We start from the raw sequence: 27,262 nt of genomic DNA on the forward strand, positions 1-27,262 counted from the left end.
CAGGGGCTCTAAGAAAGGTGCTTCTTTGCTTTGAGTAACTCAATGAATCATTTCTAATGAATTATGAATGCCTTTCTCCATCTCACCCCACTTAGTCTGCCTCCAACTCCACAAATGTCTGAAGGCAACCCTGGGGGCCATTCTCAAAGCTTGGGGGTCTGGGGCTGGACTTGGTGAGGACCTCAAGGAGGAGCCAGCTGGAGCGCAGCATATGTTCTGCAGGGACCCAGACCATGTGGCCTGTCAGGTGACATCCCAGAGGAAAGGGGACAGGGATAACACAGTGTCCTCATGTATTGCACATGGTCCTTTTATTCTGAGGCAAAAAGGCCTCCTTCTGCAGACTCAGAAGTTTCAGGTCAGAGATGTTTTCTACAGACACGAGCACGGGGATGTTAAACAGCAATCCTGGGGTAGTGGTTTTAGACAGGTGGTGCTGACATATTGGGCTCAGAGCAGTAATGTAAAGGGACAGAGTCACAGAATGGCTCCCAGGCATGTTCCAGTTACTAGTGGGTTAGAGGACAGATGGAGCTGTTTGAGGTCCCCGAACTCGAATGCCCTTGTGCCATATGGAGAGCTCCAGGCTGGACTGATGTATCCGGGTGAGGGAGAGACGTTTCCCAGGGAGAACCACCCTCCCCTCAGTTCTTCACATCTCCCAGGTGCAGCTGGGCAAAAGAAGTCGCCAGCTGCAGCGCCTCCTGCAGGCAGCCCACGTTTTTGCCTGTGGCCTGGGCAGACACATCCTTGCCACCACCTTTGCCGTCCATCAGGCCTGACACCTGCTGCACCCACTCGCTGGCTTTTAGGCCCCGGTTGGCTGCATTCTGGAAGACAGGAAAGAGAAGTGAGAATCAGGACAGTAGGTGGGACTGGGAGGGGGGGACAGACAGACCCTACAGCTGGTAAAGGAAGTAGCCAGTGGCCACTGCTATGACCAGGAAAAGTGGCAAAGCCAGGTATGAGCCAGTACTGTTAAACATATTCACCAAAGAAAAGGCCTGAGGGTAAAGAGTGATGGAGAAAATGACAAATAGGTGGGGAGGAGATCAGCTGTTTCTCATGGAGGCTGCATACATCAGCCAGCCTCAGCAAACAGCAGAAAGAAGGACCAAACTCTAACAGATTTTGCTTCCCATTGGCCTGGGAGTTTGCAGGCTTTGGAGCAAGGCTACAGGCAGTCCTGACCTGGGGCACTTGACACAAGCAGGTGATCTTGCCAGCCTCGTTGTCCACTGTGAAGAGCATGGCAGATGTCTCAGGGGAATGGGTCTTGAAAAGCTTCAGGGCTTCATTCAAGGCCTACGGGGAAACTTGGTATCAGGCCATGGCCCTGCGGCAAGGGCACTGCTCTGAACAGGGAGTTTGCATAGCTCAGCCTGCAGAGCACCGCTGCACCCATTACAAGAGCAGGTGCTGTCCCTGGGAGCCCAAGTAGAGAAGGACGCAAGCCAAGACCCTGCCACACGCTGGCTCTGAGATCTGCCTCCACCTCAGGAGCTGCTCCTTCCTCCAGCCACCACATCTCTCTGTGGCTCAGCCTAACCTCAACCCTAGATAGTGGGCCCTCGGGTGACCTCAGAGGTCAAAGCCACAACACCCACCCATCAGCCACCAGAGGGCTGAGGCTAGGAGGGAAGGGGACATCAGTGACAGGCAGGGTGGTGCCTGGACCCCAGCCCCTGGTTGCCTTGGCCGAGGCACCGCTCTCCATCTCCAGGATGACCAGGGGCTGGTTGGGGTTGCTGTCGATGAGCTGCTTTGTCCTCTCCAGCACCTGCAAGGAGGAGTCCGGAAGAGAGGCTCAGGCAGAGGCCCAGAGCCGGAAAGCTGCAGAGGAAACCCTCCCAGCCTCAGCACTGCTGGACGCACTCGCTTCTGGACGTCGGCTTTGCTGGCGCGGTCTAGGTCGTCCATGACCTTCTTCAGGGATTTCAGAGTCTCCCGAAGTTCGTCCTTCTGCCACTGGGGAATAACTGCGGTGGCCAGGGCCTAGAACCAGAACAGAAAGACATGTGGGTCCGGGCCACAGGAGCTAGGACTTGAGGCTCCAGCCCACCTCCCCCTTGTGCATTTGAACCAAGATCCTCCCTGCCAAAGGTTCGGGAAAGGAAAGAACAAAAATGTAATTGCCGCCCCTGACCCCAGCTGCTTTGTAGCGACCACAGCAGCTGTCCCAAGCAGAGCTAGAGAGAAAGGAACTGCATAGAGAGCTCAGCTCTCACATAAGACCTGGTCCTTTCCAGCTGTGTTCATGGATCTAAGGGGTCCCCTTTGCAAGGACACAGGATGACAGAAAGACCATTCCCCTGAGGACCAGGACCTGACTGGCTGCAGTGACAGTTCTTTAGGAACGAGGGGATCTCCATCCTCAAGCCTAAGGAACGAGCGGGGGTGGGGGGAGCCCCTACCTCACCAAGGTCCACGATCTCCCTCTGCACGTCCTTGTTTGGTGCGGTCTGGGCCTTCACTTTGGATTCCATGGTGGAGAAAGATTTCTTCAAGCTCTCTGCCTTCCTGAGGGCCTGAAAGGAGTCAGACCTGTAAACTCTGAGCAGTAACTTTCAGCCTTGCTACACTGTCTGTAAACAGCTTTGGAAGCGCTGATGACAGGCTGTGCAGCAGCAAACCCCAAGACACCACAAGTTTCTTTCCTTCAGGGAGCAAGCGCTGGCAGCTGTGGCTGCAGAAAGGAGTAACTTCCTCAAATGCTGGGGCAGCAAGGGCTGCACCCTAACTCAGGCTTAGGGAGTGATGACTTAAGAGCTCTTTCACCCCACAAAATGACTGCCCCTTAGGACGTGGCACATCCAGAGCAACTGTCCCTCTATGCCATGCATCTTGTACAAGGCACACACCACTCAGGATGTGTAGAGATGCAACGGAGCACCAGAAGCCACAGCAAAACTCTGGCTCACCCAGAGTAGGAGCCAGAACTCATGTACTTCCAAAGATTAAACATGCCAGCCAGGAAACCTTGTACAGTGCTGCCTTTCCTCTGCCAGGCAAGGTAACTGGAGGACATCAGGGGTAGCACAGTCTGCACTTTCATTCTGACTGCACAGACCACAGAACTGTGCGCTGTATGGGTTCGCAGATTGGGCCCCCCAGCCTCTTCCAATAACCACACAGCAGCCTCCCTCTCACCTTCTGGGCTTCAGCACCTGTGACAGCAACAATCCTCCTGATACCCTTGGCAATAGCTTCTTCCGTTACAATCACAAAAGCTCCTGCGTGACTTGAGTTTCGAAGGTGCCTGAAGGACGGAACATGAGTCCTCAGAGAAGAGGAAGTCCAGGCACCCTGGGTTGCTCTGCCTCCCCAGAGCTCTCAGTGGCCAGGACAGCTGAGCCCTGAGGCAGCTGCCCAGCGAAGAATGGGAAAAGCCTCTCAGGCCAAGGGAATTTCACTGGTTAAGCAAGGGAAAGGGGAGCAGTGCGAAGGGAAGAATGTCAGAGAACCTGGGCTCTGAGCTTCAGCTTTCTCATGTAAAAATGGGGACAATTCTCCCTTACATAGCTGTTGAGAAAACCAAATGAAAGAAACATGGCAGTGCTCTAACATCCATCCAGTATTACTGCTGGTAGGCTCCGTATGACAGTTTTAGCCCTTTGATGGAACATAAGCTTTATTTTTTATGTATTTATTTATTTATTTTGTTGGTACTGGGGATCGAACTCAGGACCTTGCATAAGCTTTATTTTTATACAGTAAGTCCCCGACTTAACAAACATTTGAGTTGTGAACTTTCAGACATAAGCAGACCTCACATTACAAACATTCACAGATCCAAACAAATCACGGAAGCAGCTCACGTATCTGCCTGACACTGTCACAGTTGTGCTGCTGTGTGCTTACTGTACAGTGCTCAATCAGAGCCCAGGATGTCCGGAAGCATGGTGATGTGGAGGGGACTGCTAGGAAGCACAAAGCGTATACACTGTACATTTGTGTCAAAGGTGTAAAAGACTCACTCTGTTTGACTTATGAATGAATACGACTTATGAGCATTCTCCCGGAACAGAACTTGTTCCTGAGTTGGGGACTTAACTGTTATCTCTGCTCTCTAGGTAAGAATATAAAGGCTGGGGATGTACCCCAGTGGCAGACCACTTGCCTAGCATGTGTGAGGTCCTAGGTTCAATCCCCAGTACCAAAAAATGAAACAAAATCACAAAATTTTAGCCAGGTGTGATGGCATATGCCTCTAATCCCAGCATTCTTGGAGGCTAAAGTAGGATGAGCTCAAGTTGGAGGCCAGCTCAGGTAATCTGGCAAGATCCTGTCTCAATAAAAAAAAATAAAACTGAAAAGGATTACTTTAAAAATCTCATTATAAGTAACAAGAATGAACTTCACTGGGCCGGAGATTTAGCTCAGTGGTTCCGGCGCCTGCCTCGCAAGCACAAGGTCCCGAGTTCGATCCCCGGTACCAAAAAAAAAAAAAGAAGAATGAACTTCATTAATTTTCTATTTACTGTGATATCATACATGCAAAAATCTTACTCCAACTCTTTATGTAGGTCATATTCCCCAGTTGCTTGAAGACCCTAAATGTTCAGTAACCCCCAGTTATTCTGTGTGGTATGAAATCTCTGAAAGTTGTGTGCTGTGGGCTAAAGAGTGTCAGCAAGGGGCTGGGAAAGTGGCTTGGTGGTAAAGGCCTTGCCTAATGTGTGAGTATCTGGGTCCAATACCCAGCACTGGGGAAAATAACGACATACATAGTGTCACCAAATAGGTATTTGGGCAGGATACCTGACACTCACCTGAAGACCCAATTCAGCTGGGCAGAGGCCTGGAACTCGATCCCCCAGACCCTAGCCTGCTCTCCACACACCCTACCTGTTCCCTACCTGCCTCAAGGATGCAAGAAGCCCTGACAAGCTTGACCATGGCCTTACGCATGTTCTTCCCACCAGGCTTCTTTTGGAACAAGGGACTTTCCAGGCCACCATGACCTCCCCAAAAAGAACCCATAAGGGGCTGGGGATTTAGCTCGGTACTAAAGGTTTTCCCTAGGTTAAATCTCCCGCACCCAAAAGAGGAAACCAGAAAGATCCCATGAGCCATAGAGGGATCCAAGCTGGCAGAAACAAGTGACTGTCCCAAGCTAGCTGAGCCGGGTCTACCATGTGGTCTGCTCAGGGGCCTGAGATGACAGGCTCACTTCCTCAGGTGCTGTTCAAGCTGGCAAAGAGAACTGGGCACCAGGAATGGATGGGGGCTAGGACCACATCAGGAACTCCAAGAGCCTTGATGAATCCTGCATTCAAGCAAGCCTTCCTGTTAGGATCAGTCCAGAGGAGAACAACAAGCAATTTTTGTGGGAAGTGTGCTTAGGATGTTTTTCTCCTCTTCCTCCTAAGGCCATTTCATCACAAGCCCAGGAAAAGTTACCACCAGACACTGAGGGGTTTGACTGGAGCACTGGGATGCTGGGAGTCTTGGGAATGGTATTTGACAGGTAACTTTCTAAGGATTTCATGTCAATCTTAGAAAAATGAGAGTTGGAGTCTGGGGGTGGCAGAGCACTTGCCTAACATGTACAGGGCCCTGAATTCCATTCCTAGCACCGCAAAAAGAGAGAGAGAGAGACAGAGAGACAGAGAGACAGAAAGAAAGAGAGAGAGAGAGGAGAGTTGGTCTAGCCAAAGGGGGATGCCAAATTAACAAGGCAGGTGACCCCACCTCTTGCTGCTCCCGTACAGTACTCACGTTCCCCCACAGAACTCCACGGAAGTGAGGGAGCCAGCAGGCCCTGAGGGGTCATCCAACAGCTCGGACACTGGGACCCCGATGGAGACGACTCGCACAGGGTCAGGGTAGGTCTCGTCAAACACAGCCCTCAGGCCCTGGATGGCTTTGGCTGCTGCCAGGGGACAGTCCTGGGTGTAGACAGGCTGCCGTAGAAAGAAGACAGGAAGCAAAGCTGGGCATAAATCTCTGAGGGTGCAGAAAGAAGTGGCAGGGAGAGTATAGCCCTGCAGCAGGACTCCTGAGTCCTAACTGCGGCTCTGCCTAGCGTACGCCCTCAGCCTTCTAAAACAGCACACCACGACGTACAAGGCTTGGGAACCAGAGGGGATTTTCTACCTCTTTTGTTAACCTGTGAGCCAAATCTCACGTGGATGCACTGTGTGTGAGCAGGAGTAAAAGAGCTTTGGCTGTCGTAAGGAGGGGTAGGACATGGTCCTGGCTCCCTGTGCCCCCCCACCCCCAACACCACCGCTGCCCTCTACAAAAGCAGTTTGAGAATCGCTGGCTTCAGCAAATCAATTCACAGGACAGAATATGGTACAACAGAACAGGAGCACATGAGCCAGGAGCCTCCATGACAGAATGTGATGGGGTGGGAAGGAGTGAACTCAGAGCCTAACCTACCTTGGCTGCCTTGATCATCTCGTTTCCTGTCTCTTCAGCTTTCTTGATCTGTTGGGTGGACATGGCTCCCTTGGCAGTGAAGTCAAACCGAAGGCGGTCGGGAGCAACCAGTGAGCCTTTCTGATCTGCTTCCCCAAGCACCGAGCGCAGGGCGAAGTTCAGAATGTGGGTGGCTGTGTGGTTGCTCATGATGGGTCTGCGCCGGGGCTGTAAAGGGCAGAGGTGGCAGTGGAGAGGTCTGTAACAGAAGGCTGCTTGTCCTCAAGTACTAGAGTTTTTAGTTGGGCACGGGTGCTGAGAGAAAAGTGTCATTTCCCAGCTTTCCCGAAGGTTAATCTGGCCACATGTTAGACTAAGTTCTAGAGAAAGAGTGTGCAGAGTGAGGTATGCTCTCCCCCTTCCTCTCCACTGCCTGGGGCAGGAATCAGCCAACCATGGCCTTATGGGCCAAACTGGCCCTGTTCCACGTTTTTACAAATAGCTTTACTGGACCACCCCGCAGAACTCATTCGCTTACACTATCTGTGGCTTGCCCATGCACAACCACAGCACAGCTCAGCAACTGGGATCAAAAGCATATGGTCTAGGGGCTGGAGATTTAGCTCAGTGGTTTTGCCGCCTGCTGTGTAAACTCAAGGACCCAAGTTCAATCCCCGGTACCAAAAAAAAAAAAAAGCATATGGTCTGCAAAGCCACAAATATTTACTACCTGGCTGGCCCTTTACAGTTAGCCATATCACGCTATATTCCCAGCACTCTCAGTGTGAAGGCCCTGGCTCAGTCCTGAGGAACACACACACACACAATTGCCAACTTCTCACCTAGACAATGGATCTGTTCGTTACCTTCTTGGACCTTGAAACCCCTGGTAAACCCCCAGAATGATGCTGGAGCCCTGAGACTGTGGGGTAGAGCTTGGTATCAGCTTGGACTTTGAGGTACGAAATAAACAGTGTGATCTCATTTAAAGCTATGGCTATTTTGGGTTTTTTTTGTTGTTGTTGTTTTTTCATTTGGTGCCGGGATCGAACTCGGTCCTTGTGCTTGCGCAACAGGCAGCGAAACCACTGAGCTAAATCCCCAGCCCAGCTTTGGCTATTTTGGAGTGTTGTCACATGTAACAGAGCCTAGTCATTAATTAACATTGGCTCCTTGGCTCCTGAAGAACTTGAGGTTAGAAAAACAATCTATGAAACAAGTCTACAGAATCTCAACTAAAATCACTGGGGAGGGCCGGGGATTTAGCCCAGTGGTTCCATCACCTGCCTCACAAGCACAAGGACCCGAGTTCGATCCCCGGGACCAAAAAAATAAAAAATAAAAAAAAATAAAATCACTGGGGAAATCATTGAATTGGGAACATTCAGGTCTTACTCTTAATCAAATCCTTCACAATCTAGAAAAAGCACCAAAATTTCTTCTTGCACTCTACTTACAATTTCACTTAAGAAGGACAATGATGGACCAATTTAAAGGCAAAGGAGGAGGTGTTAGGATTTGGACCAAAAATGCCCCCCAAAAGGTGGGGCATGGTGGCACATGCCCATAATTCCCAGCACTTGGGAGGCTGAGGCATGAGGATTGCCAGTTCAAGACTAGCTTGGGCTACATAAGAGTTCAAGGCCAGCCGGAATTATACAGCAAGACCCTGTCTCAAAAAAAAAAAAAAGAAAAGAAAAAAAGTAAAGAAAAGTGTCCTCCTCAAAAGGCTGAGATGGGACCAGATCAGGGCTGCTAACCTCATCAATGTAACCCACTGCTGAGCCCACAGATGGAGGTGCTGTTGGGGTGAGGCCTTCCTGGAGGAAGGAGGTCACTGGGGGAGATCCTTCCAAGGGTGTGTCCCGTCCCCAGCCCCTTCCCCTTTGTGTTTCCTGGCTGCCGTGGGTTGAGCAGCTGTGGTACACCACCCTTCTGCCGTACCATTTCTGCCTTGGGGCCCAATGAGCTTTTCTCCTTGACGTTGCTCATGTCAGGTATCTGGTTCCAGAGGTGAAGGGCTGACTAATACAGGTGGTGATTACTACCCGACTCACCTCATCAATAAACAGCCGGACCTGATCACCCACTTTCAGGTTGCCATAGATGGTTCCTATGTGCAGTACGTACCCGCCTCGCACCTGGGCATTCTTCACTGTGAACTCAGTTTTCTAGAGTCAAGCAGAAGGATATTAATTAATTTTCCAAAAAATATCAATTCTCTCTATATAGATTCACATGCAAAAAATTCTCTCTTTATTATCTAAGGGGTGCATCTCAGTGCTACAGCACTTGCCTAGCACACACAAAGCCCTAGCTTCCATCTCCAACACAGAAAAAGTAAAGAAAGATTATCCCTCCACATATATAATGACATACACATGTATATTCTCTAAGATATCTTTAATGATATGTATATATACACACATGCCACTAATAGTGTTTTATATATAAATTCAACACACACACATCTTAGGGAATCTGAAAGCCACTGTAAGGAACCAGACCCCGAAGGACACCAGGTGACTCTAGACCAAACTTAGCAGAGGCAGAGCCAGAGGCTGTGTCCTACAAAGAGGGCCGCCCTTTGGAGAGCTGCTTCTATTTATAAAACACAAACTGAAGATCAACCCTTGCACCTGGCTGCAAGGGCTTCCTACCAGGAACCAGTGGGTGAGAAAGCAACAGGTTCAAGAAGCAGCTCTGAGCTGCAGAGAGTGACAGTGGTACATGGGGTCTGCTCCCAAGGCCCAGAATGCTGACAGCCGCTCCACACCCGCCCCTCCTGGTTAACAAGGGAGAGCTGCTGGCTTACGTCCTCGCTGCTGTCGTCCACCTTCACCAGGTAGCCTTCGTCGTAGATCTGTCCCCCTTGCTCGGCATAGAAACAAGTCTTGTCCAGCAGCACTCCACACTCCTGGCCCGTGGACACCTCTTCCACGAACATCTTCTCCCTCCGCAGAGCCAGCACCGTGGCCACTGCACTCTCAAACACTGCCCCAAGGAGAGGTGGGTGGGGAAAGGCAGGGTCAATGACTTTGCTTACCACTTCTTATCTTTTCTTCTTTTGGGGTGCAGGGGATCAAACCCCAGGCCTTTGCACATGCCGATCAATCAGCCTACCACTGAGCTACACCCCCAGCTCCAATTCTTTTCCTGGATTCCATTTCTCAAGTCCTTTTTAGGTCCTAATTATCTAATTTTCTTTTGGTTTTGTTTGTGTGTTTGAGACAGGGTCTCAATATGTGGTTCAGTATGGCCTTGAACTCACTATGTATCCTAGGCTGGGCCTGAACTTGAGGCCAGTCCCCACCTCCCAAGGGCTAGGATTACAGGCATGCATCACCACGGTCAGCTTCTAATTTTATTTTGCAAGCAAGCCTATTAGATTCCAAGAAAGAACTAGCACACTGGTTTTCCACTAGAGAATGCAACTCTCAGTGAGGTGAATAACTGTCCTATTCCTAAGACTGGGGGGTTTCCTGGGGTGCAAGCTTCCTGTGTTAACACTGGGACAGCTCTGAACAAACACCACAGTTAACTCTCAGACACTGAATAAAAACTTGGTAAGTCTGATTAGCTCTTTAAGAGTAGTAATAAATCCCTTAATCCAAGGTCAGTTCACAAAGGATGTATTCAATTTGTGTGCTTGCTTTGACAGATTTTGGTATAAGAAAGATTGCTCCCTACCAGAGCAAAAAAGCAAAACTGTGGATTGTTTACTAATTTCTTTGGTTTCTTAACTTTACTTATTTGTGGAGGGAGAGTTGAGACAGTCTCATTATGTATCCCAGGGTGGCCTCCAACTCATGGTGATCCTTCTGCCTCAGCCTCCCAAAGTGCTAGTATTACAGGTGTGCGCCACTACATCCAGCAGTTTCTTTCTCTTTTTTTGGTACCAGGAATTGAACTCGGGATGTTGCGCTTGCGCAGCAGGCACCGGAACCACTGAGCTAAATCCCTGGCCCCAGCAGTTTCTTAACTTTATTTATTTTATTTTATTTTTTTGGTACCGGGGATTGAACTTGGGTCCTCACGCTTGGGAAGCAGACGGCGAAACCACTGAGCTAAATCCCTGGCCCCTAATGGAAGTTCTTTTTTTTTAATCTTAACTTTAGAATGCCATTATACTGATGCAAAATTTAATAGCCACTGTGGACCAGGCATGGTGGCACACACCCATAATCCCAGCTTAACTCCCTACTTGGGAGGCTGAGGTAGGATGACCCAAACTTCTAGGAAAACCCCGTCTCAACAAAACAGTAGCCATTGTGTATTGTTTCTTTTCTTTTTTTTTTTTTTTTTTGGTACCAGGGATTGAACTCCGGTGATTGTGTATTGTTTCAAGGTCAACTACCTGGTCTCTAAGGTGTTACAATTACAGAAAACTGGTGAAGGGTACATGGAACCTCCTTACAATATCTTCCTTTTTTTTTTTTTTTTACAGCTCCCTATAATTATTTTAAAATGAAGAGGAAAACTACCAGCTCAGAGTACTGTGAGAATAAAAGTGCTCAGCATGGCTGCACTACAGGAGAGGCTGAGAAACCTGCAGGGCCCCTAACCTTCAGACTAGTCTCTCAAAAGCCCCCCAGACAAGGGACAGACAGCTCAAAAGTGAATGGAGCCCAGCAACATACGGTAGCCGCCGCTGGAGTCCGAGTGGTAGTTGTACTTTGGAGAGTCATCTGTGGCCTCCAGGCCCCTTGCCCGCAGCTCTTCAATAGCATAGATGTCCAGCATAATGAGGTCTTCTCCGCCAGCCCCCTTGCCCTGTGACTTCAGCTGCCACAGAGAAATGAGCATTAGTTACCTTAAACCAGGAGAACAAGAACTTGAAAGAATTTAAAATTGCTAAACTACCCCCAAGGTAAAGCTCTAGAATGGCATTTTTCAACCTGGGCACCATTGAGATTGGGCCACAGCATTCTTTGTTGTCTGCTGTCTGTCTGCATTATGGGGTGTTGAATAGCACCCCAGACTCCACGGACAAGATGACAGGAGTATCCTGCCCCTACTCACAAAAACCAAAAATGTCTCTGGACAATATTGCCTAATGCACCCTGGGGAGAGAATCATCCCATTTGAGATCCACTCATCTAGGGAAAAAAGAATTTTTAGGACTTTAATGGAAGGGAGGTTGTGCTTGCTTTGTGGCCAAGTCATGCTTGGGTAGTTGTTGAGCTTCTGGCTCACCCTACCTGGGCCAGTTTCCGCTCTTCTTCGAAGCCATCCATATCGACCACCAGGCCCTTCTCTTCAGCAATCAGTCCAGTGAGATCCACTGGGAACCCGTAGGTGTCATAGAGTAGCCAAGCAGTGTCACCTACACAGCACAAAGGAGTGTCAGGGTAACATGAACCGTCCCTTTCCCTTCGGTGCCCAGCCCTCCAAGGAGGATGCTGAGAGTGACAGAAGGGATTAGTCAAGGCAAGTCAGGACTGGCCCTGTGGGTCTGCCAGAACATCCACCAAATCTAGAATTGAGCTACAGAAAGCACAAGAGGTCTTCTGGTAAAGTTCCACTGCTTGATCTGAACACTAAACTAGCATTCAGTTTGAGCAAATTCAATTAGACTTTCCCTTTATATGTTATACTTCAATACAAAGAAACAAAATCTTTGGAATTTATTTTCCCATCTGGTAAAAAAATAAAGCAAGTTACAAAATAGTATATATCCAATGTTCCCTTTTTTTTCTTTTTTCTTTCTTTTTTTTTGGAGACAGTCTTGCTATGTAGTTCAGGCTTGCCTTGAACTCACTATGTAGTCCAGGGTGGCCTTGAATTCCAGGCAATCCTCCTGCCTCAGCCTTCCATGTGCTCAGATTACAGGCATGCACCACTACACCCAGCTCCAATGTTTCCATTTTTGCTTAAAAAGCATACATACAAACACACAAAAGTATACATATTTACATGCATACAGAGAAAAAATCCTGCCTACTTATACACCAACTTCTTCAAGAGTTGTTACCTCAGGAAAAATTAGTTAATGAATAAAAAGTTGTTACCCCAGAATGAGTGTGGAAAAGGATTTTCACTTTTTACTTATATATTGAATACCTTACCACAATAACATATTACTTTCATCATTCTACTCTAGATTTCATTTTACACCACGCAGAGCCATCTAACCACACTCCAGTCCGCCTCTGCAGACATGGGCGCCCACTACAGTCTCTGCCATTCCCAGAAAGATGCCTCAGTCTGGGTGGAGGAAGACACAAACTGGGCCTCACCTGGAATGGTCTTGCAGTCTCCCAGGCTCTGAATTTTCCGGTCCAGGATGCGACGTCCTCTGCTGAGAGTCTTGAGGAACTGCACTTCTTCTTCATTAATAATGTCCTTCACCATGTCTGGATCCTTCTTTAGCTCAGGAAATGCATCTCCCTGACAAAAGGGGACTCAATGACTCCAGAGACTATAACCTGACCCCTCTTTAGAAAGCCTGTTAACAGTACCCTCCCTCCCCAGTGGGGCTTCAGCCAGAGGAGGTGAGCAGGAAATAGACCCACCAGGGACTGGACAACAACGTCCACTAATGTGGCGAAGAAACCCCTACTGGCATTGAGCTTCTCGTGGGAGTACCGGACCGCCCGGCGGAGAATCCGTCGCAGCACATACCTGTAAGAGGCAGAACTTAGCGCCCAGCTAAACAACATGCCAGGCTGAGGGTTGTGTCCTAACTTCTACCCAAAACAACATGACCAACTTTTTGTCATGCTCTCGCAGAGACTTTCTCACAACCTCTGCCTGCTTCTTTTTGTATTCCCCAAAGTCATAAGGTTAATTCCAACATAAAGTAACATCCCCAAAACTACATGTCAAGGATTACCTAGAGTAACCTCGTCTATTGTCCTTCTGTTTAGCTACCCACAGAGAGAGGCAAGGACAGAGCAGATGTAGACTCGATGCATGTAATCCCAGGCCCTCCTGTCAGTAATGGAGGTTCCTAGGGCTGGTCAATACTCACCCCCACCCTGCCCCTGCTACAATCCTATCAGATAAACTGAAATATAATCCTTATTATCTTTGCTTAGCAGAGAAGACTTAATCTCTTAAATGGCATCTTTCTAACATGAGCAGAAACCCTCTTACCCCTTAAAAAAAGATTCCCTTGCCCCTCCTACACAGAAGACAAAGGAAACAATAATAAAAATATGACTTTAAATTCCATAAAGTCATAAAGCCAAGCATGGTAGCACAAGCCTCTAATCCCATATGGTGGGAGGCTGAGGCAGGAGGATTTTCCAGCCTGGACAACTCACTGAGACCCTGTCTCAAAAAAAAAAAAAAAAAAAAAAAAAAGAAATTAAAAGGGCTGGGGTTGTAGGTCAGTCCAAAAGCCCTGGTTCAAGCCCTATTCATGGTGTCTGTCACAACACTGCCCAGTGTGTGATATACTCACCCCCGCCCTGTGTTGTCCGGCCGGCCGCCATCGGCCAGTGCCACGGTGATGGTCCGAGCATGGTCAGCCAGTACTCTGTAGGCCATGTCAATCCCATCGGCATCCTCAGCACCGACTTTCCCAGTATAGGGACGGGCACCTGTGCCCTACAGGCGAAACCCATAAGGTGGCCCATGAGCAGACAGCCTTCCGTTGCTCACTTGACAAGAGGTTCCCACAAGACTGAGGACCACTAAGCAGAAAGGATGCCCATCTTGCCAGATCCTGTAACCCCAAATAGGTGACAGCAGGGGAGCAAAGAGCTTCCAGGTAGCCCCCTATACAGAACAAACTGCACTGCCTCGTGCCTGGAGCCTCATGCTACTGGCAAGGCAGCTGGCAGATGCTAACAGGTACCTTGGGCTGGCAAAGCGAATGGGCATTTATCTTTGCAAGCACTGCTATAAGTCCAGCCTGGAAACCTCACAGAAGTTTCAGTGTTTGCAGTAGGACCAGTACCTTCTGAATGGCTTCGAAGTAGGGAACAAAAAGGTCCGTGTCGTAGTTGGACATCTTATTCTGCAGCACGGACACCAGTCGCTCCAGGCCCATCCCCGTGTCGATGCTTTTCTTGGGAAGAGGTTTCAAAGTGCCATCAGTCTCCCTGTGTGATGAAGAGGAAGAGGAAGCTGAAGCAGGGATCAAGGTACCACCTCTCCAGACTTGCTGGTTAGAACAGAACTCACACAGCATAGTTTGCAGGCTGTGACTGTTTACCATATACCTGTGTCTGGTTTCATAAGAATGGAGGGCAGAGACAAAGGAGAGTGAAATACTTTAGGGGCCATTTAAGTGAGGCAAAGGTAGATGTGGTGGAGCATGCCTGTGATCCCAGCAATCAGGACGCTGCGGCAGGAGGATTACAAGTTTGAAGCCAGACTACAAATGGCCTACATAATGAATTTAGGGCCAGCCTGGACCACATAGTGAGACCTTCTCTCAAACCCAACACCACTACCACCTCCACACAAAAGAGAGAAAGAAAGGCAAGCTTCAAAGAAATGAGCTATAAAACAGCAACCCAGGGCCAGGGATTTAGCTCAGTGGCACCACACCTACCTCATAAGTACAAGGTCACAAGTTTGATCCCCGGTACCAAAAAACACCCCAGCAACCCAAATTTCGTCAGGACCTGACTGGCAAGTGCAAGGTCCTGAGTTCGATCTCCAGTACAAGAATAAAAAACAAATAACTGGGCCGGGGATTTAGCTCAGTGGCACCGCTCCTGCCTCACAAGTACAAGGTCCTGAGTTCAATCTCTGGTACCAAAAAATACAAAAAGTATTATAAGGTATTATGTGGAATAACTAGTTTATAAAATAGATCTTTTGGGCTGGGGATTTAGCTCAGTGGTTTCGCCACCTGCTGCGCAGGTACAAGGACCCAAGTTTGATCCCTAATACAAAAAAAAAAAAGGTCTTTCCCTGTCCCAAAGATCAGCAGGGAAACTTAAGAATAAAATCTTAAAAACTGCCACAAGATCCCAGGATGCCTCTGGAGCCTGAATTGCCACTGCTCCACATCCCCAAGGACGAGGCTCCAAAAAGAACCTTCAGCTGGGGCCAGGGATTTAGCTCAGTGGTTTCACCACCTGCTGCACAAGTGCAAGGACCGGAGTTTGATCCCTGGTACCAAAAAAAAAAGAACCTTCAGCCACCAAACAGGAGCCTGGCTCAGAGAAAGGCGCTGCTCTTCACAGGAACGGAGCAGGCCCGGCTACCTGTTATACTGGATGAACACAAGGTTCCAGATCTCGAGTACGTTGGGATCGTCCTGGTTGACGAGGTATGAGGCATCCCGGCCACCAATCCGGTCATAGTGAATCTCACTGCAGGGACCACATGGGCCTGTGTCACCCATCTCCCAGAAGTTATCCTTCATGTTGCCAGGGAGGATTCTGCTGTCATCCAGCCTGCATGGAGCAGAAGAGGTAAACCCAGTTAGAGCCACTCATCAGGACTCTGCCCAGCCTTGCTTCTGCCACAAAAGGAGATCTTGTATTTCCGGTAAAGAAGGCCCACTCTGCCGATTCCTAACACTGAGCCTGTATACAAACCCTACTAAAAAGCAGCGCATACCTCTTCTCAAGTGTTATTACACTATAATAGGAAAAAAAATATATATATATATATATATGTGTGTGTGTATGCCATGATCTAACTCAATAAAAATATACAAAAAAGGCAATGTGGTAGCACACTGATGTAATCCCAGCTACTTGAGAGGCTGAGAGAGGAGAACAGCATGTTGGAGGCCAGCCTGGGCAATTTAGCAAGCCATGTCTCAAATGAAAAGGGCTGAGGATATAGCTTAGTACTCCCTGAGTTGAATCCTAGTACTGGAAAAACAAAATATAACCAGAATTTAAGCAAGTATTTTCTCTACAAATACTCATTTTTCAAAATGACTGTTAGATAGGGCTGGAGATTTAGCTCAGTGGTTCCACCACCTGCCTCGCAAGCAGAAAGACCTAAGTTCCATCCCTGGTACCAGAAAAATAAAAAAGACTGTTAGGTTTAGACGTAGTGTGTTTCCACCAAAACCCACACTAAAAATTTTTTTTTTGGTACGAGGGATCGAACTCAGGACCTTGAGCTTGCAAGGCAGGCAGCAGAACCACTGAGCTAAATCCCCAGACCCCCCCACTAAAATTTAATTACTGGCCAGGCTATGTGGCATGCACGTGTAATCCCATCACCTGGGAGACTAAGACAGGAAAACAGCAAGTTTGAGCCTGGGCAACTTAGCAATTTTGCGAGACTCTGTCTCAAAATTAAAAAGAGCTGGCTGGGCATGGTGGCGCACGTTTGTAATCCCATCACTCAGGAGGATAAATCAAGAGGATTGCTTCGAGTTTAAGCCCAGCCCGGGATACATAGTGATTTCAAAGGCAGCCTGAACTACAGAGTGAGACCCTGTCTCAAAACACAAAACAAACAAACAAAAAATAAAGTAAAATAAAAAGGGCTAGGGATGTAGTGAAAGGAGGCAGGTTGACATTAGCCATAATCCCTCAAGAATGGATTAATGTAGTTCCCCCAAGGATGTAAGCAAGGTTTTTTTCTTTTATGTGTGGTTCTGGGGATCAAACCCCAGGCTCTTGTGCACCCTAAGCACATGTCCTCTCACTGAGCTACAACTGCAGCTCCACAGAAAGAATTTACTAAGATTAAAACATTTCCAAAAATTGAACTTTGCTAAAAAGTTGCAAAATTAACAAATTAGCAAAATTAACAAAAAGACTGTACTTGCTTGATAAACAAAGCTCAGATATACATGAAGCCAATAAAACAAGATTTAGAAAACCAGGTTTGCAGGGGAGAGAACGGGAAAAAAAATAGGTTGCCTATAATTATTATTATTTTTTATTTTTATTTTTTTGAGACAGGGTCTCACTATGCAGTTCAGGGTGGTCTTGAACTCACTATGTAGCCTAGGATGGCCTCAAACTTGTGACAATCCTCCTGCCTCAGCCTCCCGAGTACTAGGATTACAGGCATGTACCATCACACCCAGCTTTTATAATTATTCCTCAGAATTATATTAAAGTAAAACTTCCTTTTTCCTCTCCTGTTTGATGTCATTACATTACTAGTCTGTTGACAAAGACAAACACATACACAGAAGGACATAAAAGTAGGAAAAAGACCTAGAAGACTATATATGGAGTACCATACTACTAACAACAATTAATCTTAGGGAGTGTCCACTTCCTATTTTCTACATTTCTGCACAATTTAAAATATTTTACATTTTTAATTTTTATAACAGGTGCTTTAGCTAAACAATGTTATTTTTTCCTGGTGCTGGGGATTCAACCCAGGGCCTCAAGCATGCTAGGCAAGCACTGTACCACCAAGTTACATTCGGTGGCCCTAGATACACAACTTTCAAAAATACATAAACATCAGGCCAGGCATGGTGGCACATTTAGGACAGGAGTCCACCAATGTACATTGTTTAAGGAGGGTTGCCAAAGAGGGAAATATCTCCTAAGGGAAGTCAAGTGAGACCGAGACCCATCCTGGCAGATGACACTGACAGAGGAGCTAAGAGGCTGCTCACACGGTTCCAAAAGTAACCCCTGAGGAGCCTCAACTGAATGAGAGGTTAATTTTGAGATTCTATTTTACTCCAGTGAAAATAGCTATCATCAAGAACATAAAAACCAAGTGCTGGCAAGGACTGGGAAACAAAGGAATACTCTATATCTTTGGCAGGAATGTAAACTATTATAACCACTATGGAAATCATCATGGAGATTCCTCAAGAAAACAAAAATAGAAATTCCATTTGACCCAGCTATCCCTCTCCTGGGTTATTTTCTTGAAGGAGTTAAAGATATCATAATACAAAAAAAAAAAAAAAAAAGACCTCATAATACAGTATACATGTATTCCCCCATTTATAGCAGTGCAATTAACAATAGCTACACTATGCAAAAAGTCTAGATGTCTGTCAACAGATGAATGAAGAAAATGGAGTAAGCCAGGCATGGTGGTGCACACCTATAATCCCAGCACGCAGGAAGGTAAGGCAAGAGGATCGCCATGAGATCAACATAACATAGCCAGACCTTATCTCAAAAAAAAAGAAAAGAGGCCAGGGATTTAGCTCAGTGGTTCTGGCACCTGCCTCGAAAGCAAAAGGTCCTGAGTTCGATCCCTGGTACCAAAAAAAAAAAAAAAAAGAAAGAAAAGAAAATGGGGTATATACACACAATGGAGTATTATTTACCCATAAAGAAGGATGAATTTGAGTCATTTGTAGGAAAATGGATAGTTCTTGAGACTTTAATGTTAAGTGAACTAAGCCAGAAACAGGAAGTAAAATATCATGTGGTTTCTTATATGAGAAAACCAAAATATAATTAAAAAATAAAATAAAGGAGAGATGGTAAGAAACAGGGAGGCAGACTTTTCGAGATGGAGAAAGGGAGTAAGGGAAGAAAGAAGAAAGGGGGGGATAGTATATTGAAAATGATCAAAATACAGTATATATGCATACCAATTCCCCAAAATGAATGTAATTATTATGTACTGCAAATGTATACCCAATAAAAATATACATGTAAAAGCAGAGAGTGAGAGAAAGAGTACACTGTATCAGCTTTCAACATGATCAAACATACTAAAAACAATGAGTATATGAAGAGATAATTATTCCTTGGACTGGGCATATAGATGAGTGGAAGAGCACATGCCTAGCATGTGTGAGGCCCTGAGTTCAATTCTGAGCACCACCAAATAAAAAATTTAAAAAGAATTATTCCCAGTCACCCTCAACTACATCTCAAAATGGACACCCCAAAGTGAGAAATGGAAATGTATTCCAACTTATCAGAAGACTCTAGCACAGGCTTAGCATCACTTTCTTCCTGTATAATTTAAACAAGTCAGTTTCATTCTTACCCCAAAGTCTGCCAGATCTGTTTACATTCCAGATCTGGTTCTAAGCCAGCTGCTTCATCCCCTCCAAAGTAAGTAACATAGAGTCTGTCAACTGGAATGCCAAACTCTTGGGTGAGGAGTTCCAGAGCCATCTTACATGCTGATTCCTACAAAAAGAACAAAAAGATACAGCATATGGCCAGACCAAAATCAATTTAGTATGACTAAAAGACCACATCAGCCAGGCCTAGTGCATATGCCTGTAATCCCTGCTATTCCAGAGGTGGAGGCAGAAGGACTGCAAGTAGAGAGAGAGAGAGACAGAGAGAGAGAGAGAGAGAGAGAGAGAGAGAGAGAGAGAGAGAGAGAGAAACAGAGAGAGACAGAGAGAGACAGAGACAGAGAAAGGAAGAAGAAAGGAGGAGGAAAGGAAAGGAAAAAGATCAGATCCAGGGAACACAAATTTAAAACGATAGTATCTTGGGCCAGGGATTTAGCTCAGTGGTTCCAGCGCCTGCCTTGCAAGCGCAAGGTCCCAAGTTCGATCCCCGGTACCAAAAAAACCAAACCAAACAAAAAGGATAGTATCTTTACTATAAATTCAACCAAATGCAGGATCAATTTACATAAGAAACCTAAACTGATGAAATTACTAAACTGCAGGTACTGCAGGCCTGGTGGTACATGCCTGCAGACCTAGGTACTAGGGAAGCTGATCCAGGAGAATGGCAAGTTCAAAGCCAGCCTGGGTGACTTATCTCAAAATAAAATAATTAAAGAAGGATACAGGGATACAGATCAGGGCTACTGAGATCCAATCCCCAGCATGACATATATACACAAAAGTTATTGGTACTACTTTCTGGAAGCCTTGGAATTCATAAATGTCCTTCACTCTTCTAGAGAATATTTCATATTTTTAAACAGGCAAATTTAGAATCCAGTTCCCTTAACGGAAATGATCCATTCACTCAAAACTCCAAAGTTCTCCTGTGTTGAGCTCACCTTGAAGTAATCTCCAAAGGACCAGGAGCCCAGCATCTCAAAAAAGGTGTGGTGGTAAACATCTTTGCCCACGTCGTCCAGGTCATTGTGCTTGCCCCCAGCCCGGATGCATTTCTGTGTGTTGGCAGCTCTGCTCAGCTTTGCCAAAGGGTGGGATGGGTCAATTGTGTTCAGGAAGATGGGTTTGAACTAAAAAATAAGATGGGATGGGGGGGGACAGTTTGACTTTTAGAGAGCTGCAGGTTATGTCACAGCTGGCAGGAAAGACCACACACAAAGTGTGCTTTGGATTTAGTGAGCCTAGAATAGACATTTAGAAGCAGGTAGCCTAAATGGAGCCACAGCAGAAGCAGTGTTTTTGGCAGCAGTTTCTTTGTGGACCTCATTCCTTTAGAGCCTCCATCACTGCCAGGAAACCCCTGTACAGGGGAAGCCCTGCCAGATCTGAGCAGCCAAAGGTTGTCGTATGAAACCCATGCTGCTGCTTCACAAGTCTTCAATGTTTAAGGCCTGTATCACCTTTCTGGAAGAATATTTATTCATTTATTTATTTTTTGGGTACCGGGGATCAAACTCAGGACCTTGTGCTTGCAAGGCAGGCAGTGGCACCACTGAGCTAAATCCCCGGCCCCTTGGAACATACTTTAAAAACTGCTTTGTTCACTTGTGAGTAAAGGTGATGAGGAAAAAAAAAATTGAGACATAGAAAGGGAGTAAAATCAGCACAATGATTAGACAGGTTTGGAGACAGTACTTTCTTGCTCTGAGGATTTGTCAAGTCAAACTTGGATGAATTATTGTTTGGGTTTTTTTGTTTTTATTTGCATTGTTGGGGGATACTTTTTATTTATTTATTTATTTTAAATAAATTTTATTTTATTCCATTCCCCTCCTCAATGGGGAATACTGTTTAAAAATTAAGTTATGTTCCTTGGTCTCACTAACTCAATAATCACATGTGGCTGGTGGCTACCACACTGGATAGCAAAGACAGCAATACTTCCACCACTGCAAAAAGTTTTACCAGACAGTCTATGTGTAAAATCATCATAAACTCCTTAAAAGTATAAACTTTCTCACTTATCTTTTTTATGTCTAGTACCTTCCACAGTACCTAAAAAAGAACAGATGCCTAATGCATGCCATTTTTATTTGCTAAAAAAGAAAAATAATAAAGCTATTTTTATTACTATCTATCGAGAGGCAGTACAGCACAAAAGTTACGGAGATGAACTCACAGGTTCAAATAATTAAATAAATAAAAATTTTTAAAAAGGAGAGGGTTCAAATCCACCTTCTTGCACTGGCCAGCCACAGAAGTGCAGGCTGCTGACTTGAGCTTTCAGCGCCTTGCAAGGGTTGGTAACGGAGTGGAACTTAAATGAGTTAATGGATGTGAAAGGCATAGAGCAGTGGCTGGTGCTACCTGTAGGCTAAGTTAACATTATTAAAAGAATGCTTACAGAGCCGGGGATTTAGCTCAGTGGTGCCACTGCCTGCCTTGCAAGCGCAAGGTCCCGAGTTCAATCCCCCGGTACAAAAAAAAAAAAGAATGCTTACAAACACTGCAAACACAAAACCTGTAGTTCCTATAGCATAATTCATGTGAGAAAAGGCAATGTTCATGTCCAGGAACATGTCCTTAGTACAATAGAACCCCTTCCAATGTTCCAGAAAACCCATCTCCTTGAAACAGTTTACTTAAAATTACTGTTTTTGTTTCTAGATACAGGCCTAGGACTCCCATATAATTGAAAACACTTTTCAGGATTTTACAGTTAATGTTATACAAGATAGAAAATGTTCCCACACCCCTATAATCCCCGCTACTCAGGAGGATGAGGCAAGAGCAGTCCAAATTCAAGGACAGCTTGAGAAACTTAGCAAGAGCCTGTCTCAAAATAAAGCTCAGTGGTAGCACAAGGCCCGGGGTTGGATTCCCACCACCAAAGGCAAGGGTGGGGGTTCACTGAATACTTATGTGCCAAATACTGTGGTAAACCTTTTGTATGCATTACCTCATCACTTCTTACTGCAATGAACAAGCAGACATCATTATTATTCCTCATTTCACAAATAAAGAAATAGATTCATGATGTAAAGTTCTACAAGATCATACAGTAAGTAACAAAACAAGCATTCTGCCTGATTGCAGGTTCTGTGCTCTTATCACTGCTCTGCTGCCTCCTTTGTGGACAAACAGCCAAGAGGAAAAGAACAACTCCTTACCTGGTTCATGCCTGCATTGGCAAAGAGTAAAGTTGGGTCATCCAATGGGATGGTGGCAGATGAGTGAACATAGGTGTGCTCATTTCTTTTGAAGAAATCTATAAATCGCTCCCGGATTTCACTTGCTGTTAGGGTTGAATTCATCTTGAAAGTCACCCCCAAGAACTAAGCAAAAAACAAAGGAAAATTAGCAAAACTGAAACTCAAAGTAGGCATTACGTAAGACTCCAGCTTCTTGAGCCAAGTCAAAGCAGACATGAGTAAGCTGTTTGATCCTAAAACCTCTATGCTGTAAGACCAAAGCTAAAATCAAAGTGAAACCTTGCACCTGCAGATGGCAGCCCCAACCACGCTTCCTTCCCATGCCAACCTCAAGAGGCTCGATGGACTAACACACAAGTAGAGCGGGAGGTGGTTTATTCCTATAGTCATTCATACAAAAAATATGCACTAGGCATCCACCACCAGGAGTTAAGAAAGAGGGATAAAGACCCTCATAATCTTTACAGTCCAACTGACGAAGAGGGAGAAGCTCAGAGGACCTGGGTGTCAGTCCCAGTTCCAAATGCTGGAGGGGAATCACTTCCTTCAATACAAGGAAAGGCTGGGTACGGTGGCACACGGTATAGGCAAAGAGAGGGGAGGCCGAGGCAGGAGAGTTACTTCAAGTTCTAGGCCAGCCTGGGCTACACAGTGACTTTAAGGCCAGCCTAAACTCATACTGAGAACTTGTCTCAAAAATAAATACAAAATTTAAAAGAAAGGCCCATACCAGATAACCTCTAAAGATCCTTCCAGCTCTTTGTTATGCAAGGTCCCATGTCCCCAAAGCCAGGGCTTCTAGGTTTGGCTGACATCTTAGTGAAGCTGCTGTCCACAGCTGACCCAAGGGTAGGACCATGTGTGTAAAGGACAGCCTGGAAAAAGCAGAATGCACCTGCCTCTGCAAAGCCTAGGCAAGCCAGAACCACAAATGGAAATCTGCTCCATCCCCAGCCATCTGATCACTCAGGAGTGAGGATGGTGCAGTGGGGCTCACTGAGTGTGGAAGAGCAAGGAAATCAGAAGAGAGGGAGATTGGGAAATAAAATAACTCTACAAGTTCTAAGCTTTACAATATCCCTGGGAGGCAGGTTGGGGAGAAATGACAGGATTTGGTCAGGATACAATTACTGGCTTCCCACTAAACTGCCATGTAGGACGAATGTCTAGAAAAAATGGAAACCATCTCACTGCATCATCTAAAAGTCTCCAGGGGCTGGGGCTGCAGCTCAGTGGCAGAATGCCTGACTAGTGTGCATGAGAGGAGGCTGTGGGTTCAAGCCCCAGCCCAGGAAAAAGTCTCTAGAACTTGAGACCCAACTCTAACCTTAACTAAATCACTTGGGCCTCAGTTTGGTTCATTTTGAGGGGAGAAGGGGGGCTGAAACACTGTTTCAGGGTCTTGCTATGTAGTTCAGGCTGCCCTCAAACTTGAGAACCTCTTGCCTCAGCCTCCTGAGTGCTGATATTACAGGGATGCATACCCAAGTTTTGAGACCGATCCCTTTTCTGCAAGAAAAGAAAAAAAAAAAAAGGTACCTACAGTATGTTCAACCAGGTTGTTGTGAGGATCTGTAATACCAGCACTCTGGGAGGCTGAAGCAGGCAGATAAGGTGTTTGAGCCCAGCCTGGGCAACTTAGCAAGACCTTGTCTCAAAAAAAAAAAAAAATTATATATATATGTATATAATATAAAAATAGAGCTGAGAAAAAAAAGAGCTAAGAATATAGCTCAGTGTGAAGGCCCTGGGTTAATCCCCAGTACCACAAAAATAATTAACTAGTTAATTAAAAAAGAGCTCAGTTCAAAGGGCCTGGCTTCAAATCCCAGTGGTATAAAGAAAGAAAGAAAGGAAAGGAAAGGAAAACCAAAGCAAAGCAATCCTGTATTTGGAAGCTATTACTTTAAGCCACTTAGGGTAAAGTTAGGCTAAAATCTTTTTCTTATGAAGAAGAGACAATACAGAAAGATGTACACAGAGTTACTTTATCTTCAACCACAATTCAACTGATTTATTCAAACTCAAAGAATTACTCAAAAAAAGCCCTTTGGGCAAAAAGCTAGTGAAAGAGGCTAAGAGCAAACAAGCAGACTAGAATTTTACAGACAGGGCTGCTGTCCATGATAAGGAGTCACAGTTCAGGATTTTAGAAACTGTCACATCACACTCTTCCTCATTCCTCTCTAGCTCTCAAAGAATCTTAACAATGATGACAAAAAGGGAATTTGACACATGAATTTCTCATTGTTGCTTAGTCATTCAACACAATGAATGCATGCTATATGCCGGAAACCAATGTGAACAAAAGCCTATGTTGGCTGCATATGGTAATGGATGCCCAATATCCCAGGACTTGGGAGGCTGAGGCAGGAGGATTGCTGGGAGTTCAAGGCCAGCATGGGATACATAGTGAGTTCAAGGCCAGCCTAAACTAGACAGTGAGACCCTGTCTCAAAACATCAAAAAACAAACAAAACTAAAAGCATATGCCTTCCAGAGACTGTAACATACAGAAATAACTGCAGTGTTGTTTAGAAGGATCTGATACCTTGACTACAAACCCAACCAAGCCTGAGACTATTAAAATCTGTGTCCCCCCATCGCCACTCGTTCATTATTCATTATTAACATGCTGAAAGGCTGTATCAGATACAGAGGTAGCACAAAGGTAAAAACTACAGATTTCGTTTTCTAGTAGGAGCCATAAAGGTCCTTGAGTACCTTACATCACACTGTAGCACCAGCCACAGGACCTTGGAACATGCTCTCCATGTCCCAGGTAAGCTCTCTGCCCCACACCACTCCTTTCCCTTTCCCTAGTTAATTCCTTTTTTGGGGGGAAGGGGTTTGAGCCCACGTCCTTAGAACTGAGCTACACCCCCGGCTACCTCCCCTCCTTTAAAAACTATTTTAAATGGACTCACTAAATTATGGTCCTCCTGTCTCTGCTTCCCATAGTGGTGGGATTACAGCACACCTGGCTAATTTCTCAATTTTGATATCTCAATTCCAAAAAACTTACTTAAGGAAACCTCCAGTGCTTCAGCAGATTCCCCTTCTTTTTTTTTTTCTGGTACTAGGGATCGAACTCAGGACCTTGCGCTTGTGAGGCAGGTGCGCCATCCCCTTCTTTTTTATTGTCTCATCGCCCCAAATGCCCCCTCACAGTTGCTACAAGCATAAGATGGCTGTTCAGTGCACACCTCCCTGTCAGCTGAGTCCCATCTCAGTGGGAATCGCGCCGGTGCGGCTCACCATTAAGTATCTAGTCCAGTTTTAAATTAACTCACGTAGTTCAAAGCAGACGGCAATGCAGCCTAATAGCTGAACGCGACTGGACCGGTATCAACCATTCCGTTAATTCTTGGAATGGAGGCTCCCAGCGGGCTCCACTCATCTGGGCTGTCCCTCTCTCCGGCCCCAACCGCCCCTAGGGGATTAAAACCATAAAACGAGAAGACCTCAGCTCTGAGAGGGTCCTCGGCCGCAACCGTGCTCCTCCGAGGTCCTGCTGCTCGGCAAGCGCGGGCCAGGCCACTCCACCTCCGGCGCTCCCAGGGGCCGCCAAAAGCCACTCCCCGGCCCTGGCCCGGCTACCTAAGGCCACGCGGGGACCGGCTCGGGGACCAGCTGCAGCTGCTGCTCTTCCCCAGGCCCCAGCCGTTCTCAGGCACGCTCAGGGATCTCCAAGGAGCGTCTGTTTCGCCCGGGGTGGCCGGCCCTTGCCCCTCCCTCAGTGCCCACCGCCCGGTGGCCGCAGTTACCTGTTCACGCAGACGAGCAAATGCCAAGCTGTACCCGCCCTAGACGCAGCCTGCTGTAACCCCGCATCACGGTATCCAATCAGAACGCGCCAATGGAAAGTGCCCCAGACGCCTTACACATACAAGATCTATGTGGTCAAGGAAGATGCCAATCAAACTAAGCACCAATGAACTTATTAGTTTTCTGAGAAGGCGGCTCTAACTCGGCTGATGCAATGGCTGAGAAAGATGGGTCGCGCGGTGTGTTTTGTGACTAAGTTGGAAGCTAGCTTGTGAAGGCCAACATTTTGGTTTCCACAGGCAAAGTCCTAATAGTTGACATAGTAACAAGAGACATCGTAACTGGGTTTGGTTGAGGTGACAGATCTTGGTGTAGTTCTCTATATTTTGAGGGATGATATGCAGACCTCAAAGATAAAGCCTCCAGTTGCCGGGATCTCACTAAGTTGCCCAGGGGGTGGGCTCAAATATGTGATCCTCTTGCCTTAGCCTCCCAGAGTGCTGGAATTATAGGTCAAATTCTCATGTTTTCATGGATACACTTGTCCTTGTCAGACCTTCTTGAATTTGAAGAAATGATGTAATAGTAGTTAAAGCACATCAGGGCCTACATTACCCGAAAGGTAATAGTTAATATTATAATTGAGGCATCGCATCAGACATTTCACACAGGCTGTTTCATTTAATTTTCAAGTTGCATATTAGATATGCTGGTGATATAAAAATAACCTATCAGATGTCACATCTGCTGAGCTTGTGGCCTCACAGCAACAAGGAAGGAAGTCGTGAACCAAAGAAAGTTTAGAAAGTTTTATTTAGAAGTTTAGAAAGCTCCAGGATTTCCAGGAGGGGTCCTGAGTGGGTTACCATGAGGCTCTTTGACAGGGATAATTTATACAGCAAAATCACAGCGTGGGTAAGATGTGGGTCAAGCTACAATCAATGTATAGGATTACAAGTCAAGTGGCAACCCACTTTCTGGTCCCCCTTCTGTCTCTCTTAGACAAGCTTTCAGT

General features: G+C 46.3%; 1 protein-coding gene across 3 annotated transcripts; it reads right to left on the reverse strand.

The window, feature by feature from the left end:
* Positions 1-294: 294 nt before the first annotated feature.
* On the reverse strand, positions 295-26,345 carry Aars1 (alanyl-tRNA synthetase 1). 3 transcript variants are annotated; one of them, XM_004842866.4, is made up of 22 exons: positions 26,247-26,322; positions 25,773-25,912; positions 22,438-22,602; positions 20,209-20,397; positions 19,225-19,370; positions 15,534-15,725; positions 14,273-14,417; positions 13,775-13,920; positions 12,882-12,990; positions 12,606-12,756; positions 11,568-11,692; positions 11,007-11,151; positions 9,182-9,360; positions 8,424-8,537; positions 6,388-6,594; positions 5,722-5,906; positions 3,151-3,259; positions 2,415-2,528; positions 1,876-1,995; positions 1,694-1,780; positions 1,192-1,305; positions 295-830 (listed from the first exon to the last, which is right to left on the reverse strand). In XM_004842866.4, exons 3-22 carry the CDS (start codon positions 22,579-22,581, stop codon positions 645-647), a joined length of 2,907 nt encoding a protein of 968 aa, XP_004842923.1. In that variant the 5' UTR covers positions 22,582-22,602; positions 25,773-25,912; positions 26,247-26,322; the 3' UTR covers positions 295-644. The 3 variants fall into 3 exon arrangements, with proteins under 3 accessions (XP_004842923.1, XP_012926945.1, XP_021112367.1); XM_013071491.3 differs by lacking the exon at positions 25,773-25,912 and having other exon boundaries at positions 26,247-26,345; XM_021256708.2 differs by lacking the exon at positions 25,773-25,912 and having other exon boundaries at positions 25,944-26,248.
* Between the last annotated feature and the right edge of the window lie 917 nt (positions 26,346-27,262).

Source organism: Heterocephalus glaber, unplaced genomic scaffold (genome assembly GCF_053883595.1).
Source record: "Heterocephalus glaber isolate CG9 unplaced genomic scaffold, H.glaber_assembly_v1.0 deba00000071, whole genome shotgun sequence".
In the NCBI taxonomy this organism is placed as follows: Eukaryota; Metazoa; Chordata; class Mammalia; order Rodentia; family Bathyergidae; genus Heterocephalus; species Heterocephalus glaber.

Bases quoted from the DNA above. Each gene is read 5' to 3' on its own strand.
- Aars1 (XM_013071491.3), bottom strand. From the start codon at position 22,581: ATGAATTCAACCCTAACAGCAAGTGAAATCCGGGAGCGATTTATAGAT. The intron at 9,361-11,006 runs GTATGTTGCTGG...TCCTTGGGGCAG, and splicing joins GGACTCCAGCGGCGGCTACC to TGTTTGAGAGTGCAGTGGCC. The intron at 3,260-5,721 runs GTGAGTACTGTA...TCCGTCCTTCAG, and splicing joins GTGGAGTTCTGTGGGGGAAC to GCACCTTCGAAACTCAAGTC.